At 57.6% G+C, this 19062-nt stretch overlaps 3 protein-coding genes across 3 annotated transcripts; 2 read left to right on the top strand and 1 right to left on the bottom strand.

The window, feature by feature from the left end:
• Window positions 1-115: 115 nt before the first annotated feature.
• BXZ73DRAFT_75964 (translation initiation factor eIF-3b) lies at window positions 116-2716 on the top strand (the record flags this gene model as incomplete). The annotated part of the gene is made up of 8 exons (XM_048022326.1): window positions 116-186; window positions 237-600; window positions 652-777; window positions 836-1531; window positions 1587-1731; window positions 1788-2212; window positions 2319-2566; window positions 2611-2716. 8 exons carry the CDS (start codon window positions 116-118, stop codon window positions 2714-2716), a joined length of 2181 nt encoding a protein of 726 aa, XP_047879733.1.
• An 886-nt stretch (window positions 2717-3602) lies between these two features.
• BXZ73DRAFT_43784 (uncharacterized protein) lies at window positions 3603-6664 on the bottom strand (the record flags this gene model as incomplete). The annotated part of the gene is made up of 6 exons (XM_048019209.1): window positions 3603-4223; window positions 4286-4389; window positions 4441-4576; window positions 4626-5266; window positions 5319-5389; window positions 5445-6664. The coding sequence occupies 6 exons, from the start codon at window positions 6662-6664 to the stop codon at window positions 3603-3605; spliced, it is 2793 nt and encodes a 930-aa protein (XP_047879732.1).
• Window positions 6665-9091: 2427 nt separating this feature from the next.
• BXZ73DRAFT_88953 (uncharacterized protein) lies at window positions 9092-18878 on the top strand (the record flags this gene model as incomplete). Its single annotated transcript, XM_048025124.1, has 30 exons — window positions 9092-9289; window positions 9387-9500; window positions 9551-9684; window positions 9777-10836; window positions 10911-11120; window positions 11174-11251; window positions 11302-11651; window positions 11705-11825; window positions 11891-12355; window positions 12411-12700; window positions 12760-13300; window positions 13443-13679; window positions 13736-13753; window positions 13803-13947; window positions 14000-14261; window positions 14311-14349; window positions 14405-14530; window positions 14584-14722; window positions 14771-15142; window positions 15192-15278; window positions 15329-15545; window positions 15598-15696; window positions 15747-15862; window positions 15917-16099; window positions 16152-16365; window positions 16425-16705; window positions 16756-16956; window positions 17011-17470; window positions 17519-18476; window positions 18536-18878. 30 exons carry the CDS (start codon window positions 9092-9094, stop codon window positions 18876-18878), a joined length of 8058 nt encoding a protein of 2685 aa, XP_047879731.1.
• Between the last annotated feature and the right edge of the window lie 184 nt (window positions 18879-19062).

Raw genomic sequence — 19062 nt, 5'->3', positions numbered from 1 at the left:
GATGTGCCCCGGCGGGCCGTGTCTCCGCTTGGGCGCCAGAGCCTCATCTCACAAACCCTAGGATCAGTGCAACGGACTCCAATTTTTCCTCATCGCTTCACACTCCTCACCCACCATGGCCGTAAACGGTGTCAACGGTTCTGCGTACGACGACGAAGACATCGACTACTCTGACATCCAGGAAAAGTGTGTGCCTCTGGTCCGCTGTTGTTAGAACGATGTTGACCCTCGGATAGATATCAGGTCGAATACGATGACGGCCTCGAGAACATCCTCATCGTCGACGGTGTCCCTGTCATCGACCAGTCGAAGCTCGAAAGGCTGCTGCAGAAGATCTCCAAGGACTTCAGCAAGAAGGGATTACGCATAACGCCAGATCAAATCACCGTTCCCTTCGACCAGGCGAAGGGCAAGAGCAAAGGGTTTCTCTTCATGGAGTTCAAAACGCCAGACGATGCGTCACGCACGCTCGCCACCATGAACGGCCACCCCTTCGACGCAAAGCACACATTTTACATCAACCGCCTCACGGATTTCGACCGATACATCGACATGGACGAGTCGTACCTGGAGCCGGAGCCGGAAGAGTACAAACCCAAGGTGCGTTGTGCCGTTTTATCCATTGAGCGTTGAGTGTGGACGTATTCGCAGGAGCATTTGCGTGCATGGCTTGCGGATCCTCAAGGCCGTGATCAGTATGCCACCTACCGCGGAGATGAGGTCGAGATTCACTGGCAGGGCAAACCCTCACAGTGCGAGGTGGCCTACAGCAAACCCGTGAGTGATCGCATTCTTGAAACATCTGCGCCTATAACCACCTCCCATCCACCCATAGAACTGGACAGACCTGTACGTCTCATGGTCCCCCATGGGCACCTACTTCGCGACCCTTCACCGGCAAGGCATCCGTCTTTGGGGTGGCCCGTCGTGGGAGCCCCAGCAGCGATTTGCACACCCACTCGTCAAGCTCATCGACTTCTCGCCGAACGAGCAGTACATGGTCACCTGGTCGTTCGACTCGATCAACGTCCGCGAGGGCGCCGAGCAGGGTCCACAATACTTCTCGCCCGAGGACGAGGGGAACAACATCGCGGTGTGGGACATTAAGACTGGCAACCTCCTTCGCACGTTCCCCAGCGTGCACCCTGAGGGCGACGAGCAAAAGAAACAAATGCAGTGGCCTGCGCTCAAGTGGAGTCCGGACGACAAATACGTCGCCCGGGTCACGCCTGGGCAGCAGATCAGCGTCTACGAGCTCCCGGGAATGGGTCTCCAGGGAAAGAAGAGCATTAAGATCGAGGGCGTCGTCGACTTTGAGTGGCGCCCACTGGGCGACAAGGACCGAGAGGATGTGGAGAAGGCAAACAAGCCAACGGCGAACGGGGTTGCTCCAAAAGCTAAGAAGGTCTTCGAGAACATGCTTGCGTTTTGGACGCCCGAAGTCGACAACGAGCAGCCGGCGCGTGTGACGCTGATGAACTTCCCCAGTCGGGAAACATTGCGACAGAAGAACCTGTTCAGCGTCTCAGAGGTACCACTTTTCCTATTGTCTCGTTCAAAGTACAATGGCTGATGGCATTCACTAGTGCAAGCTCTATTGGCAAAATCAGGGCGATTTCTTGTGCGTCAAGGTTGACCGCCATACGAAAACGAAGAAGTCCACCTTCTGCAATCTCGAGATCTTCCGTGTTCGGGAGAAAGATTTCCCGGTAGAAGTCGTCGAGCTGAAAGGTACGGCTTGTTTTTAATGTGTTTTTGGGGATGACGGATATCATCGACCATCGCAGACACGGTGACCGACTTCTCCTGGGAGCCCAAGGGCGAGCGTTTCGCCCTTGTCTCCTCGAGCGATCCGAACGTGGGCAACCCAGGTCCCGGTATCACGATCAAGACGGACGTGTCGTTCTATCAGCACGAGCGCTCCAAGGGCAACTTCAAGGTGCTCCGCACCCTCTCTGCGCGGACATCGAACACGGTCCGTTGGTCGCCACGCGGACGGCATGTCGTGCTCGCCACCGTCGGCTCGTCAAGCAAGTCGGAGCTCGAGTTCTGGGACCTCGACTTTGCCGTGGACGAGGCCAAGCGCGACACCGCGCCCTGGGGGAGCGGTATCCAGCTCCTCGGCAGCGCCGACCACTACGCAGTGACCGACGCGGAGTGGGACCCATCCGGGCGGTACCTCGCTACGAGCGCGAGCGCCTGGCGGCACACGGTGCGTCCCTTCCGTCTGCCTCTTGTGTCCTCCCACACGCCCGCTGACGCTATTGTTCCCTTTTGCACCCCTTCCCATGCACGTGGCGTCCGCTGAAAACATGCAGCTCGAGAACGGCTACGCGATCTGGGACTTCCGTGGGCAGGAGCTCCAGAAGCACATCCTCGACCGCTTCAAGCAGTTCCTCTGGCGGCCGCGGCCGCCGACCCTCCTGTCCAAGGAGCAGCAAAAGACGGTCCGCCGCACGCTCAAAGAGTTCTCTCGCCAGTTCGACGAGGAGGACGCGGCGGAAGAGAGCAACGTCTCCGCGGAGCTCATCGCGCAGCGCAAGCGCCTCGTCGACGAGTGGAACGCGTGGCGCGCCCGTTGCCGCGAGGAGGCTGCGAGGAGCGCAGCAGGCGCGGGAAGGGTAAGGAGCACGAGGCGCACGAGGAGGCCAAGGAGGAGATCGAGGTCTGGATTGACGAGGTCATCGAGCAGATCGAGGAGGTCGTCGTCGAGTAGGCCCACGGCCCCGTTCGGGCGTTCTGGGGCGGCGCGTGGAGCTGTTGCCCGTTGGGCTTAGCTATAGTGCTCGTTCCACAATCATTGTATTTGTTGTTGTTGTTGTATCCATCTGCTTGCGGGCCCAGCCCCTCGTCTGCAGTTTCGTTCGAACTTTCCGACGGAACACAAGTGCGACTGGATCATTTGGGGCGCGACGCCCTCACGACATGAACACGAGCAATAATTGACAGCGCTGCGTGTTCCAGGGAAAAACCAAGGGCCGATTCACTCATGGTCGCGCGCGCACACCACGGGGTAGTTGTACATTCGCCCTGACTCATTAGTTTCATTGTACGGACCGGTGTGGACAGCGAGCAGAGACTATCGAGGTGCAACAGGAACTAGACGGGGACGAAACAAAACAAGAGAACGCACTGAGAGGAGAGAGGGCTTCGCTACGGGAAAGACGAGGGGCTAGGCGAGGTGTGGAGGGAAAACAGCGACCGCGGGGACAATTTGGAGACGGAAACGTTCGGGACAACGGCAACGGTAAACGAAACAACTGCGAGAGGATAGGAGAGAGGATAGAGATGTGCGGGGGTACGATGTGCGAGGCGTGTGCGGGGCCGGTTCGGTAATGTAACAGTGCCGCAAGCTAACATAAGACATCATGGGTAAAGACCGGGGGTTCGGTTGGGTTCGGATTTCAGAGCGTCGTGAACGGGGACATTGGTTGGATAGCCATAGAGATGTGGACGAGAGAGAGACGGAGGGAGGAAACGATAGGGTGTTTAAGGGGCCCAACAGTCGGAAGAACGAAGTCGAAGGAATGATGCTCGATGTGGGATTGTTCTTGGCATTAAGAGAGCTTCATAAGGTGCGGACGCACAGACATGGACGCCGGTTAAGCCGACGCCGTTCCGGTCTCGTGGTCGTCGAGGGACAAGCTGGCGAGCGTGCCGTTCACATCCCGGATGGCGTCCTCCTGGGCAGAGACGGCGAGGACCTCGACCTGGGAACCGCGGCGAACGGGCTCGGGGCGAGCGATCGGGGCTTCCTGGCGGCTCGATGTACGAACAGGCATCGTGCTACCGGTAGGCAGCTCGCCCAAGAGCGAGAACCTTTGGGCAACGCTCGTTGAGCGCGAGCCCGACGTGGGCGACACCTTACCACTGGAAGTGGCATCATCGCTGGTGTACCACGGAGAGTAGCCCTTCGGGGTATGTCCTTGCGAGTTGGAACTTCCGTTCGGATGCACAGCGGGGTCCGGGGAGAATGGCGCAAAGCTCGAGGACGTCGCCGATGTATTGCCCGTCTGGCGGCTGAAGATAGGTGTCTGGAACGCATTGTAGGTGGCGACGCGGTCGTCGACGTTGTTGAGGAGAGCAGCCGCGAGCTGACGCTCGTTATTAAGCTGCTCCATAGCGGCATGCCCGTCACTTCGCAAGTTCTGGAATCCTACCATCTCGAGCAGGTGCAAAGCCTGTTCACGTGTCAACCCCAGTTCATCCGGCTGCCTAGATGGCTGGGTCCCCGGAAAGGACGGGTCGGGGGAGCGTGTTGAGCAGGTGGCTGGTGACCTTGAACGGTGCTTGACTGCGGCGGGAGCTGGTTCTGGACGATCGACGTCTGGAGGTGCGCCTGAAAAGCTGCCGCCTGAGCAGCCTGAGCAGCCGCCTGAGCCGCTTTGTCTGATACCCAATTAACATCCAGTTTGTGCATATATGCATGGTGAAACCTACATTGACTGCGGCCCCAGCTGAGACGGATCTTGCTGCCACCAATGGGGAAACCTTGCATCTTCTCGATCGCGCGTTCGGCGTCGGGCTTGCGCACGAACTGCACAAAACCGCAGTGCTTGCCAACGGGGACCTTGACCTGAATACGACATCAGTAAAGTACAAACGGTCGACCACGACGGACCCACATAGTGAATCTCTCCGAACGGTGCAAAGAAGGTCCGGAGGGTATCTTCGGAGATGAGGGGCGACAGCCCACCCACGAACACCGTCGTGTTGTACGGATCCGACGACGTCAACTGTTCACCGTTCGGCCCGACAAGGCTTGACAAGATAGCGCGCGCCTGGACGGTCTGTTTCCACGACTCCTCGTGGTACGAGTGCCTGAGCTGGTCGGCGCTAGGTTGACTTTGCTGTGCCGCGATGGAAGGCACACCGCCGGCATTCGAAGGCGTGGTCGATCCATTGACATTGCCATTGCCATACTGGCCGGACTTGAGAGGTTCATCAGAGGGCGCGGAGGCCAACGTCGACGACGACGCAGCACTCGCCCCTGAACTGAGGGAAGGGGCGGACAAGGACAACATAGATCCCGAGTTGGACATCGACTCGCTCGCAATGGAGTTGGTGGAAGCGGACGACGCGCTGCCGGCCAGGTGGGCAGAGACGCTGTTAGCCCCTAAGCTGCTCGTGACTGAGGTGCCCTGCGAGACGAGGTCCTGCATCGGGAGTTGAGGCGGCATCTGCGGCATCTGAGTGAATGGCGTCTGCGTATAATCATAGATGGCTGGCGGCAGCTTGTGCTTGGCAGTCGCAGGCGAGATGCGCACTAGAATGGAAGAGGTAAGCATCTAGTACCCAAAAAAGAACAATGGGCGTACTGGGCCGTGAGAGACAGTACAGTCCGTGCATCTCGATGAGCGCGCGCTGCTGATCAGCTTCTTCCGTGAACCTTAACAGACCTATGAGCGATCCGGGGGCGCATATAGTCAACAGGGACACCGTACCTGACGAACCCATATCCGCGCGAAACGCCGGTATTGGGGTCCAGCATGATCTTCGCGCTCTTGCAGCTGACGAAGGGGCGAATGAAGCGCGGCTCGCGGTCGTTACGGAGGCCCAGAACGGGGTTCCGGAAGACTGCGACGAGATCCGAGTTCGAGACCTCAGGTGCGAGGTCACCGACAAAGATACTGTACTCCTTGGAGAATGGTCCTTGAGCACCGGTGGCGAGGATCGGTTGGCTGGGGATACCTGTGGGAATAGGCGCCGCGGGGACGGACGACGCCCAGTTGAGCGAGAACGTCTTCGAAGAGTTCGGCATGATCAAGGGCGGGTTGGCGGTGTTGACATGGGCCAAGACTGAGGCGGCTTGCGCTTGAGTGGGGAAGGTCAGGAAGCAGTAGCCCGGGTTGTTGGCTTGCGGCGACGGGGAGTCGGGCGTGGGGCGAGGGACCTTGATAGTCACAGGATCCCAGCTATACAGCTTGCAGACCTGCTTGGCGTACTCTTCATCCATCCAAGGCTCTAGATCACCCCACCAAAGGGTGTTGCGCGGCAAAGGGGATGAGGCGTTGGGAGAAGGGAGAGACGAAGCTTGCGAAGCCGGTGGAGGGTGCACGGAAAGGGGGCTTGCCGACTGTTGGGGGAGGGCGCGGCTGAAGGAGAATGTGGGATCGCGGTCTGTGTAGGGCGGGGACTGGGCGGCCAGCGGGGAGGGGTAGAGGTCGGGGATACCGCGCGGAGGAGAGGGGCGATGGTGCTGGTTGAGGATCAAGCCAGACGAGAGCCCGGACTGACTCTGTGAGGCTTGTGAAGAGAGGGTGCCGGGGATGTCTCTGGGGACGCCAGGGACGGCCGAGAACGGGGACGGCTTCGAACTCCAGCTCGCACCTGCTCCAGATGTGACGGGGAGGCCCTGGCCCGAGCCGAGCATGCGGGGCGCGACGAAGCCACCGGGGCCGGACATGGAGTGGTTTACCAGCGGCCGACGATCGGTGGAGAACGCCTGGGAAGGCGGGGGCGAAGTGGAGGAGTACGAAGAGTGGTAGAACGTCGACGAGCCGTACTCCTGTGCTCCGAAGTCCCGCCCAGATCCCCCCTCCCTCGGCATGAACTCCCGGAGATGCAACCCAAAGTCGTGACCACCGCCCATCGGGTGGTCACCATTCCTTCCGTCGAAGGTCGGGTGGTCGTATTCCTGGCCGTGCTGTTCGGGGCGTGACATTGACATGGCTGGAGGGCGTAAAGATCGGAAAGGGAGAAGGTGGCGATCGGGAGGGGTGCGGGGTGCGGGAGGCGAGGAGGGGTGCGCTCGGGGCGGCGGGTGGGGAGCGAGAGGGAGAATCGACAGCGAGACTAAGGACAAGGGGACTCGATGCAGAGGAAAAACAAGCAGAAAGAGCTATGCGCAAACGACAAGTCAGCGACAAACTGAGGAGAGCGATGTGAGAAAGATGAAGGCGAGGATTCGACAGCGATACGACAGAAAGGACGGACGTCCTGGGGACGGACGCGCACGAGAGGTTTTTCTAGCACGGCGCAGTGGAGGGGGAGGGAGAGAAGGGCCCAGCTGGCGGAGTGTAGATTGCGCCTTATGCGGCGCTGCGGAGTTTGGGTCCTGCACCGCGGCCACGAGGCTCTCACTCGGATCGCTACCCGCGCCTCCTCCCCTGGGTCCTCTCCGTCGCCCCTCTCCGTCGCCCGTTTCTCTCGCCTCCGCCCCGTTCCCAGCACTCCCGCGTGGGTCCGTATGGGTCCGCCTCAGCCGTCCTGCAGCCCTCGGCCTCCCGCCCCGCCCCGACGCCCGACGCAGTCCCGCCCCCGCCCGAGTGGAAAAAGCCTCGCCCGCCCGTGCCTTTCTCCCGGGCCATCGATCCCCTGCTGCGTCATCTGGTCCCATCGGAGCACCACCCCCACACTGGCGCCCGGCATTGTCCCCTCACTCCAGCGCGGGGTTTCACCACGCCCGTTTGCGCGCGACTCCGGCGACGGAGCAGGCTTCCACACCGCTTTCGTCCCAGGCAGCCCACCTCGCCCATTGTCCTCGTCTGGCGCGCACTTGTCTCCCATACTCAGCAGAATGAAGGCCCGGCCGTCACATCTGCAGGGCCCATCACCATCATCCCGCGAGCCGCTCGGTGGCGGGCCCTCTCCCCGGTTTATTGTTCTCCACTCTGCCTTCAATCACTCTTCGCGAATCGAAAACATCCCAATCGGGCTCCCCATGCGCCGTGTCCCGGGATCGCTTACTTACTTAACGTCCTCGACGCATGCCTATATACGTGGCGCGTTGTCCTGGAAGGTACCCATCGGAGCCTCCCGGAAGCTGACGCCATACAGTGCTAGTTTGCGTAGTGCTCTCATCGCTGGAATGAGCTTCGAATCGCAGATTATCAGGTCAGCTTCAATCCATCCCTCCTTGAGGAAGTGGCACCGAAAGACTCAGCGCAGCACAGGGTTTCTTGTGCACCATTATTGGTATCTCCCGTTTCGCTCGGCAGCATGGTAATTCTTATCTCATTTCAACGCTACTATGCAGCGTGCACCTGTGCATGGCGCAGAGGCAATCATTTGGCGTCTATGAACGGCTCATCACGGTCCGCGGGGAGCGACTCGAGCGAGCTCTCCCATGGGAATGTGACGTCACCCCCGCCGAAGCGGCTGAACGCAAAGTTCGATCATTCGTCCAACTGCTCAGGAAAGTGACACCGGCACTGATGAAGGAAGTGTACCAAACAGAAGCACGATGCAGTCGGAGACATCATAGTCGAACAGCGTCGAAGACTTCCCGCTCTGCCGACCTCAGATTGATTTCAGGACTTGGTGAACAACAGTCAGCCGCTGTCGTCGCGCGCGTAACCAAAGCTGAGAGAACCAAGGAGAGCGTACCTTCGAAGACTTATTTCGTGCACCCTGAACAGAAAGTGCGTACTGAAACTTTACATTTTCTCCGTTCACTGACACAGACCTCCTGCGTTATCAAGCTCACGTTCTATATGAGAAGCACCGAATTGTAGAGGAACAATGTCCGACTATCCACCAGGTTCGTTCGCGTCCTTCGGATATGTTCCCAGTCAGCAGCGTGCATACAGCGGCCATAGTCATAACGAGCAGGTAAGCACGGTGACGATACGAATACCACATGTGCAGTAGGATTCATCTCAGTAAGCAGGGGTGTAACCTGGTGTAGCCCGCAACACGCATCGGGCGATTGCGCGGACTCAGATTGCTCTGCTCAACGTGGCGCTACTACGAGTGGACAATGCGTGCGGCGCGGGCAGACGATCTGGTTCTGCGGGTTTCCTATGCCTTGCATCTTCTAGAGGGTTTCATGTACGCATTAGTTGTTTTTTGTTCAAGTAGAAGAAACCATCCGCATTTTTGGAGCTGCATGTCCCCACAAACTGGGACACGAATCAATTGCTTATTTGGGAATAGCCGGCGGTACGGGATTAGGCTCAGTACGTAAGCGCAGGTAAGCGCATATACCCACCTCGCGCGCGTAGAAGGGCGACTTTGTCGTCGACGGCGGCGAGCGCGACCGTCTTCTCGACGTCAAGCGTTCTCACACCCCGTCATCTCCCTCCCTTTCCCCCCTTCGCCTTCGCTCCGAAGTTTGCCAGCCGCCCATTTCCCCCTCCTTTCGGGCACCATGCCGCCCTCCAGACGAGCGTCCGCGGGACATGGCGTCGCCAGCTCGTCCTCACGCGTTCATCGGAGCAACGGCTCAAACCACAGCATATCGGCGCAGAGCCCAGTTGTACCACAGCAGACCCTCCCGTACTCGAACATTCCCCATTCCCCACAGCAAAAAGTAGTTCAGGTCCTCATTAACAGGCTCAAAAACAAGGTGAGCGGAGATCTGGGCGGATGCTGACGTCGTTCTATTCGCCGTCACCAACTCTCTGCTCACAGCTCCCATGCAACTCGGGATATCATTGACGGAGCTGGAGGCGGATGAAGCGGTCCAGCAGACGATAGAGTCCTTGATTGACCTCTCCCGGGATTCCTTGGACATGATCTCCCTGGCGCTCACGGAACAGCTGGAGAGACTAGCGAAGGTGCGTCCTGCCTCCTTGCGATCTTGCGCACGTTCTGAGGGTCTCCCTAGCAAATCGAGGGAGCCGGATTCCGTGGTGTAGATATCCTCCAATCGCAATTGTTCCTCCTCAAGGTCCTCACGTCCGCAATGGCGTCCCGCTGGGGCGCGAAAGACGAAACAAGACCAGGCTCGCGAGGCAGCAGGTTCCCTACGGGCTCCAAACCCACCACCCCGACTCATCCGTGCACCCCGGTCGCTTGCGCCACGCGTCTTCCTAACAGTTCTCTATGACTAGTGCTACGATAGTGGAGCCCCCCGCACTCGACGACAACTGCGCCAAGTACATCGTGAGCGTGATGGTGCTTCTACTGCGCCAGGCCGCCCCCCGCAAGCACAGACTCACGTCTGCGGCGAACATCTCGTTCGAAGCGACGTACCAAGACTTCGAATCGGTTGAGTCGCACGAGTTCGGCGGCGCGGACGACGCGCACGTCACACTCCCACCGCCCATTGCCCCCGGCGCACCGCGCACGATGAACCGCGCGAAGAACCCGTCGTCGACGAGCCTGAACTCGGCTGGTGCGCCGTCAACGATATCCGGGCGGTTCCCTCAACATACGGCCGCGTACGAGAAGACGTCATTCCTTGTCGCGAAGTCCGTGCTTTCCCTGCACTCGTCTATCGCCAAGTTCACGGGGAGGATCGTCTACCACCTCTCGGCATCCAACTGGCCCGTCGTGCTCAACCGCGTGCGCCAGCGCATACATGGGCTCGCAAGCGCCGCAGAGGTCGACCCGGATGTCGTGGACCTGCAGCTGATCACGTTCAGCGCTCTCGACCGGGCGAAGATGACACAGGCCCTGCAAGAGGCGTCGTCGCTGCTCATGAACCTCAAGCGTGAAGCACAGATCCCGGTCGCGGTCGCGCTTCGGACGGCGGTCTGGAATTGGATCGAGCTTTACCCGGACGAGTACAACGACGCGCTCCGGTACCATCGACGGCTGGACGGCGCGCCCGAGCGCGTGTTTGACTTGCTCTACGACGTCCAGGATGCGTCTCGCGATAAGGCCGCGGCGTGGCCGACGCTCGCGGTGCTCCTGTGCATCAGCCACGACCGTGTCAAGGGCGAGTTCGAGGCGAACGCACTCGGCGGGCACAAAGGCCAGTACCGGAAGGACCGCAATATCACCGAGCTTGTGGTCAAGAATCTCAACTTCAACTCGAAGCTGGTCGAGGTCGCGATCGTCTGCGCCGTCGACATCTGCCGCGCTGCGTCCAGGGTGGCACTACAAGCGGGCATAGAGAACGAGAGTCCGCTTGTCTCCATGGCGTTCGACATCGCGCACGAGCTGAAGGTGCGTGGCTTCTTACGTGTGCTGCCGGCATGCCTTCCCTTCCGTTCCCTGACGCGTCCGCTCTTGCCACGCAGATCATGCTCCTGAAGTGGACGAAGGAGCGCCCGTTCTGGGAATGCCCAGATGAAATTGACGTTGCGCTGTTCGCTGACGTTCTCGCCGCGCTCTACCGGTTCCTCCCAGAACAGGAGTCGCTGCCCATCTTTCAGCAATGCATCGAGCCCGAGCGGTCCGAAGCTTCCAAGATTTGCGTCGTCAAGGCCGTGTTGAACTTAATCGTCGATGTGAGTCTCATGACATGCTACGTTCGGAGCACGCGCTTAGCATGCGGACATAGGGATGGAAGATGCCATGGCAAAGGAACATCCAGCCGCTGAGGGACATTGTTCAGGATCGTCTCATGACGATTTTCTACGTAAGTTCCGTGCTTCATTTGGACCAGCCCGCCCTGAAAAGGCGACACAGGTTGCGTACGTTCGTCGAAGCGAAGTCGACCATAACGGGTCCACAAGAAAGATCAACATCCGTCCGAAGGCCAAGCGCTATACTTCAGAGACGCTTCCCGATCGCGACCTCCTCATTCTGTCTTTGCTCACGCTCTGGCGCTCGGACATCTGGTGGTACCTTGAGGCGCTGACAGAACAGGTTGTCGACGAGGTCTTCGCGACCAGTGTTAGCGTATATGCGACGCCTGCTGATCCAGCGGTGCGATGGTCGCTTGCGCGAACGTTCCGATATCTGGCAGAGAGCATTGCGCAGTGCCCTGTGGATCATCCGAAGAGACTGGTTTTCGCGCGGTGGATCTCCGAGACAGGGTATGCCGCTATATCACTGCAGCGTTACAACCAACGCTGACCTTTTTACACAGGCCCGCTGTGCTTGCTTCTGTTGCAACCAACCTGCTGAGTGTCCGGACAGACCTGCAAACTCAGCGTATGCTCATCCAGCACGCATACGAGACTATGTATCGTTACGCCAATGTTGAGAAGGTGCGTGGAGCGCCATAGCCTCACGCGTAGATCATTGGTGTTGACTGTACTGCTAACATGTACAGGATTCAGTTCTCTCACTCTCCACGCCTACTCCGACCTCTCACGTTGCCGCGTTCTCGTTGGCTGAAATCGCGTTCCTTGTGTCCCTCTGCTCCGCCGACGGCGTCGTCTCTCTGACGGCGTGCAACTGTCTTCGCTTGATGGCCCAGATTGAGCGTCAGCCGTGCAACCCCAGCGGCCCCGTGTCCGAGACCAGCGTGGAAGAGGCCATCAAGCGCCATCCTATCTACGAGCAGCTCGGCGACCCCAAGGTCTCCATGATTGGCCGGATTGGACACCAGAAGCGCATTCGGAAGCTCATGCGGCTCATCACTGTGCCATCCGCGATTCATGTCGCGGTCTGGCAGGAGTTGTACTTCCGCTGGTGCAGTCTGACAGAGATGACAATCCACTTGACATTCGAAAGCACAACGGACGGATTGGAGAATGGCGTTGCACCCGTGGGCGATAAGGCACTCAGCATGGAGGTAGGTACATGCGGCCATTATGACATGGAATCTGACCCTGACCTCGCCACCGTAGGACCGACAAGCACAGTGGCAAAATCTCACGTTGTTCCTTGCTGCCTTCGGGGCGGCGTGCACACGAGATAATCACGACCCAGCTGCGCTCACGAAGATCATCCCTGCGACGATCATCCCCGACAACTGTCGCGTCCTCCGCAATCCACAAGACATTCTTAACAACTTCCTGAGCGAGACTGTGAACCTACTCGTCAGCGACTTGCCGCAGGTCCGCGACATTGCTCGGGAGGCTCTGAGCAATGAAGCTAGTTTCCGACTGTACGGTCGCATTGTCAAGCAATTGGACGAGTATGTGATCCTATTGATCGACTCGATGGGACCAGTACTAATCTCGTAACTGCTTATAGTGTCATTCGAATGGTGGCGGACGACGAGCACGTCGACTATGCCATCTTAGTTGTGTTCCTTGACCAGTTCCTCGCCATCGCCAAGGTCCTCAATGATCACGTCCACGACCTCTCCGAAGACCTTCGAGCCATCGAAACCGCATCAAACCTCTATACCGTCGCGACCTTTGTGGGGCGCCTCCAAAATAATGACGCTTCCCTCCGGCTGAAGCACAAGTACTGCGTACTCATCGCGAGCATATTTTCCCGGGGAGAAATATTCATTATGCGCACCAAGGAGAGCAGCACCGTGCGGCAGGGTATCTTGGACATCATCCTCGACTGGCCGCCCGATGCGCCTGAGAACGGCCAGCTTGACGCGCAGCAACAAGAGCTCACGGTTGCCATCTTCAAGGCGGCTATTGTACTTGTGGACCGCCTCAAGATCGAGGCCAATGAGGGATCGACGCCCGAGGAAGTTGCACACGCGGTGTCACGCTTGTTCGTGCGATACGCACTAAAGATCAGCAAGATGTGGGAATCCGTCAGGGACGACGGAACAGTGAGTCGTGACGATTCCACGCGGCGATGACGGAATCTGAACGGATTGCTAGATGAGGGACGACAGCATGTCGGAGAAGTCGTGGACGTCCAGAGTAAGCTCCAGTTCAACCCTGAGTCTGGCGTCACTGACAGCACAGTAGGCACGGCTGCAACAGCGTGAAGGGGAACTCCGCGAGCTGCTCGTCGACGGCCTGGCCGCTCTCGTCAGCGCTAACCCTGACTCCGGAGTGAAGCACAGCTTGCAGCTCGCGTCTGACGAGGACCCGACAAGGCATCTCATCTTTTCGTACGTCTTCATCCGTGTGCTCAATGAGCGTATCACGTTTGCGTCCTACGACGAAGCGCCGAAGGTTGTTAAGCACAGTCGTCTTTGCGAGGTTCTTATTCCTTTTTTCTATCTTCGCGAGAGCGCTCTTACTGAGGCTGTCTGTAGCTTGTCAAAGGCCCAGACGTAAGCAGCAACTACTCTCGTCCATGCCCTTGTCCTGACTTCAGAAAAGATGCAACTCGCGCTGGCGATCTGTGAAATATGTCCGCCGAACGAGGTGGACACGATGAACACTGTCATGCTTAACCTGTTCGATACTCGCTCGTCCCTCATGGCCTTACTCAAGCAGATGATCGACACTGAAGTTGCGCGCACCGGTACAGATTCATCTCCAACGTTAGGCGTTTATTTTGCTCATTGTTCTGCCAGAGAGCGACACCGCTTTGTTCCGAGGCAACTCGACCTGCACACGGTTCTTGTCCGCCTTCGCGCGCGTCTACGGATACAACTACCTGCGCTCGCTCATCGCTCCGCTCGTGAAGCTCGTCACGACCATGCCTCCCGGCCACGGATATGAGCTCGACCCGGCCAAGGTGACGAAGGATGAGCTGAGACAGAACAAGGAGACCGTTGAGTTCATTACGGGCAAGTTCCTAGAGATCATCGCCGCCTCGATCTCTGCGCTTCCATCGTGAGTCTATCTTTTCGTCTCGATATGTGTTGACTCAATGTTTGCCTAGGATAATCCGGGAGATCTGTGCCCACATTGCCAAAGCTGTGTAAGTTTTCTCTGGATGCCCCGTCCCACATCAAATTGACACTGGCTCCGATCAGCAACGAAGTCTGGCCTGAGGCGAAGTTCGCTGCCCTGGGCGCCTTCATTTTCCTTCGGTATGTTGCACATTTCGTTGGTCCAATGGAGAGAGCTAATTTCTCAACAGGTTCATATCTCCTGCTATCGTCACACCCGAGACTGTCGATGTCACTATGCCACGCGACATTACCGTTCGCAGAGGGCTCATGGTCATCGCGAAGATCATCCAGAACTTGGCGAACAACATCCTATTCGGCAAGGAGGCGCACATGGTCATCCTAAATGACTTCCTTAAGAACAACATTGTCACTGTCACGAAGTTCTTGAGCGATATCAACGTCAGTCATACCACTTTTCCCTCGTACTTTCGCTCAACTGCTTGGCAGAAACACGCTCCCCCTAACCCGGAGGATGAGGCAGGGGAGATACTCGAGCGCTCTTACGACGAGACAGACACGATCGTGCTTCACCGCTTCTTCGAGAAGCACGCTGACAAGATCGGCAAGGAATTGCTCAGCTCCTCCAAAGTCGCTGCGGAGAAGGCCACTCCAGAAGCTGAGGTGCAAGCCGCGAACGGCAAGCGTGCTTGGGATGCGCTTTGTGCGGCGCTCGTCGAGCTAGGCCAACCTCTTGAAAGTCCACGGATATCGACGTTGACGAGCAAAGAGCATCGAGAGTACCTTGACTTGATGACACGATGCGACCGTCGGGACACTACATCCGTGCAGGACCTCTTCGTTGAGGGAATGACCCCGCTTGTGAGTTGCTCGGTGGTTCTGTGCGCATCTCATTCTGATCGTGTTGCAGGATTCGCCAGCTGTATTCGTTCTCTCCGTGTCCAAGGTCGACGTAGAAGTGCTCGAATTGGAGCTCTTATTGTACTATGCCTTCAAGGTACGTATCCTGCTGATTATAAGATTTCTCTAGCTGACATCCATCTCAAGTGTGTTACGTCAAATACCAACGAGCATCGAGACTTTGAGATCATCTTGGATCTTACGGGTTTCACCTCTACATCTCAAGTACCTGCACAGTGGCTCAAGTTCGCTACGGAGACGATACCCACTGACATCTGGAAGCGCTTCTCCGCCCTCCGCCTCCTCTCGCCCAATTCCTCTGCTATCAGGTACCTTCGCAGGCTCTACAACAATCTCAGTTCCAGTAGGCTTGCATCCAGACTGCCTGTGTGTACAATACTGATGTTCTCGTTTAGGTGCTCTCGAGTCACTACGCATCACTATCCACACTACAGTCGCCGATCTAATGGCCCAATACCCTGCCGGGCTTACCCCTCGTTCGCTCGGTTACGCTAGTATGTTTGAATGTACGCCGACCAAAGTCACCTTCCTGACGCTCCTCCAGTTAGTCTGGGTACCGAGCATGCCGAGGACTTCGAAGATGTCACAATGCAACACACACAGTCACTACGAGTACCTGTGACCATGACAGTATCTGAGAGCCATATTCGGATAACCACGGTACGGTTTTCTCGACTTGACCTTTGAAACCTCGTTGTGACCGTGGTGTTCTAGACGAAAGCGCAACCAATATCCAACGTTCTTTCTTGCAGGGCCACCGAGATTATCACTCTCAGTAGCATCAACGATGTCTACCCGTTGTCTGCTGCGCACGATTCACACGACTTTGTTATACGCAAGGTTCGGCATGGTGTAACTATCTATTTCTCCTCTCCTCATCGAGAAATTATCATCAAGGTATGTTACTTCCATTATCACCCTGCTGTGCACACACTGATCGTCTCCACAGGCCATCCGCGCTGCAAAGTCCAAGGCCCTCACAGTGCAACTCCCCAGTGTTGAGCGTCAAGATCGACTATCCAACGTCATCACCACCATCCTTCGCTTAGCTTTCATGGGCTCTTCCTCGGACGAAGAGGAGACACGCAACGCAAGTCTTCAGCTTCTTTCTGCTCTCTGCACCTATCTCGATTTCGAAGGTCGGCCTGCCGTGCCGAAGAAAGGTGAGTTAAACCTGCACGGACTATGATGCCCGACCACCTTCGCTGACTCGCGACGATAGGTCTATACTCTACGGGACATCCTGGCTCATTCTTAGTCCACATCAGCGATAGTCTGGCGGGTCACGCTCAACATTTGACGCTGGATTTCATCTCCGAGATGGCAACAAACATTCCGAAGTTGACGGTAGCACAGCGAGCAAACGCCCTACAATATGTGGGGCCTTGGATCAAGAACTTGCCCTTCTTCATCGACCCCTGTCACAAGTTGTATGAGACTGCAGGTACTCGATTCCGCGACACAGTGCGTGCTTTGGTGGATGTCACGACCCAGGAGTCAGAGGTGAGTAGCTGTCGATCGCTTTCGTGCGACGTCCCTCACGTGTCCTTCAGCTCCACAGCTACGTGCAGAGGTTCATCTGGAACGAGGTGGCGAAACTCGAAGGGAGCACCCAAAATGCGGTCCTGGACGAGCTCATGCGCGCTGCTGTGGACGGAGGGGCGGGCTCCGTGCGATGCGAACGACTGGCAGACACGATGAGTGCCCTCAGCAGTATCAATGTCCGAGGCAGGGTATTGGCGCGCATACGCAGGGTGATTTTCCTCGACCTATCGCCCGCCCCGGCGTATACTTACCTGCACGTTTAGGTCATTGGAAAGACTGCCGGGAAGCCGACAAAGACGCTTGCGGACAACATCCACTGGAACGAGATTGCTTGTCTCACTCGGCTCGTTCTGGTGGTCGGCAATTCTGCAAAGAACGTCGTCCAGTGCCAAATGTTCGTTCCAGAACTCATGCATATCGTCATGCTCATCGCTGCCACTGGGCAACTATACGTCCGAGGAAATGTGTATGGCATGGTCACCCACTTGCTTCACTCCCTCTACTCCCTGCGGATCAGCGAGACCACCGCCAGCCCTGAAATCGTCTCCATGGTCGACGAATGCTGTACCCCTGAAGGAATGAGGCTCTTTGGTCTTGCGAAGCCGACACCGACATCCGACTACGTACTATATGACCCGCCCAGTGCCAGGGCGATGATCGATGACCTCGAGAACCTCACAAGGTTACTGCTCAAGGTCATGGTCGTTGTCGGTGGTTCAACAGGTGATCGTCCTTCTCAGAGCGACGCCTCCAGACACTGATACTTGACAGGGCTCCTCAATACCTGGCGAGCGCGTTGGATGAGCTTGATCACGTCCTCCGCTTTCCAGCTCTCTCCAGCCGTACAGAGCCGGGCCTTTGTCGCGCTTGGCATCCTGGCCACTGCGGATGTCGACGATGATCTCCTCTATCAGATGCTCGTCGCTTTCAAGACCGCACTATCTCAAGCCAACGAGGCGGACACCTCGTCTGTCGTCAGCATGCTCCGGTGCATCACGAACGTCGTTCCGGCCACCAATGGCAACTCCCGATACCTTCCTCAGCTCTTCTGGCTCGCCGTTGCACTCTTGGAGTCAAGCCACATCTCGTTGTATGTCGAGGCGATTCGTCTTCTTCGTGTCACGGTCGAGAACATGGAGATACACGGCCACTTCGAAGAGCACGGCGTCAGAGCGACACTGCTGGAAGGACGCATGCCGCTCGACGAGATCGCGTCGCAGCTCGATCACATCCTAGGGTTGTCCTTCACATCAAACTTCTCGTTCGCCCTCGCCGCCACAATTTTTAAGGGAGTCAGACATTCGGCACTCCGAGAAGCAGCAGAAGGAACGTTGCGAAGCTTGCTGAACATCACCGTTCGCTCATGCGTCGACATCGACCACGCCGACGAAGGTCCTGGGGCTCCGATCTGTCAAGAAGTCCTCGGTTACGTATTCGCGCTCATTCCCATGTCCACGAAGGTCGGCAGTTATCGCAAACTGCTGGAAGAGGCGAACGTCGACGACTCTTGGTTCACTGAGCATACAGTGCTGAGCGGCGCTGAGGACGACCCTGTCACTCGGCTCCCAATAGGGCTCATCGGTCTCGGCGACAGCAATACGGCGCTTTTGGTGATATCCTTCGTCATCGCGATGCTTGCCACTGCCCAAGGGGACGACACGGAGTCCGCTATCCTCTACAACATCCTCTCCGACGTCGCGGAAGCATGGCCCGAAGTCATCGGCATGGCGTAAGTCTGCTCTCCAACAATATTAGGGTCGAATGCAACGTTCTCATCGCCCTTCACAGATACGAGAGCTTGCAAGACAAGGTGAAGGAAACGTTCGCGAACTCGAACAGTCCCGAGATCCTTGTCGCCGTGTCGAACATCTTCCGTGTTGCCGCGCACGAAATCGAGCGCTCGGGTCCTCTCAGCTCACGCACTCTTGGTGGCGCAGGCTCCGCATCCACGTTGAGCACCGTCGAAGAGAACGTAGTGCACGGACCCGGCCGTCGGCACCTCAGCGCGCTCGAAGAGCAGGGAATGCATGGGCTGGCCAACAGCTTCACGTTCCTGCCCCTCAACTGTGGCCAACAAGCGACGAAGATGATCCAGTGGATCTCCGAGCTCGTGATGAAGATGATCGAGTAAGCGCTCGGCGTGCCCCATTCGAACTGTGTTGGTTCGTTCGCCCATCTCCCAGGCAATGTACATGTGTATTGCACGCTCTGCGACTGACACCATTACCTACACTATCACCCTGCCGCTATTACGCTTTCTACTAGTTCCTCCGTCTTCGTCTTGTATCCCCGGCCCGCAGTGCTGCGGTTATGTT

Source organism: Epithele typhae, assembly GCF_022376455.1.
Source record: "Epithele typhae strain CBS 203.58 chromosome Unknown BXZ73scaffold_12, whole genome shotgun sequence".
In the NCBI taxonomy this organism is placed as follows: Eukaryota; Fungi; Basidiomycota; class Agaricomycetes; order Polyporales; family Epitheliaceae; genus Epithele; species Epithele typhae.
Note: the sequence above shows the minus strand (reverse complement) of the source record. Positions and strands in the feature narration are given on the sequence as shown.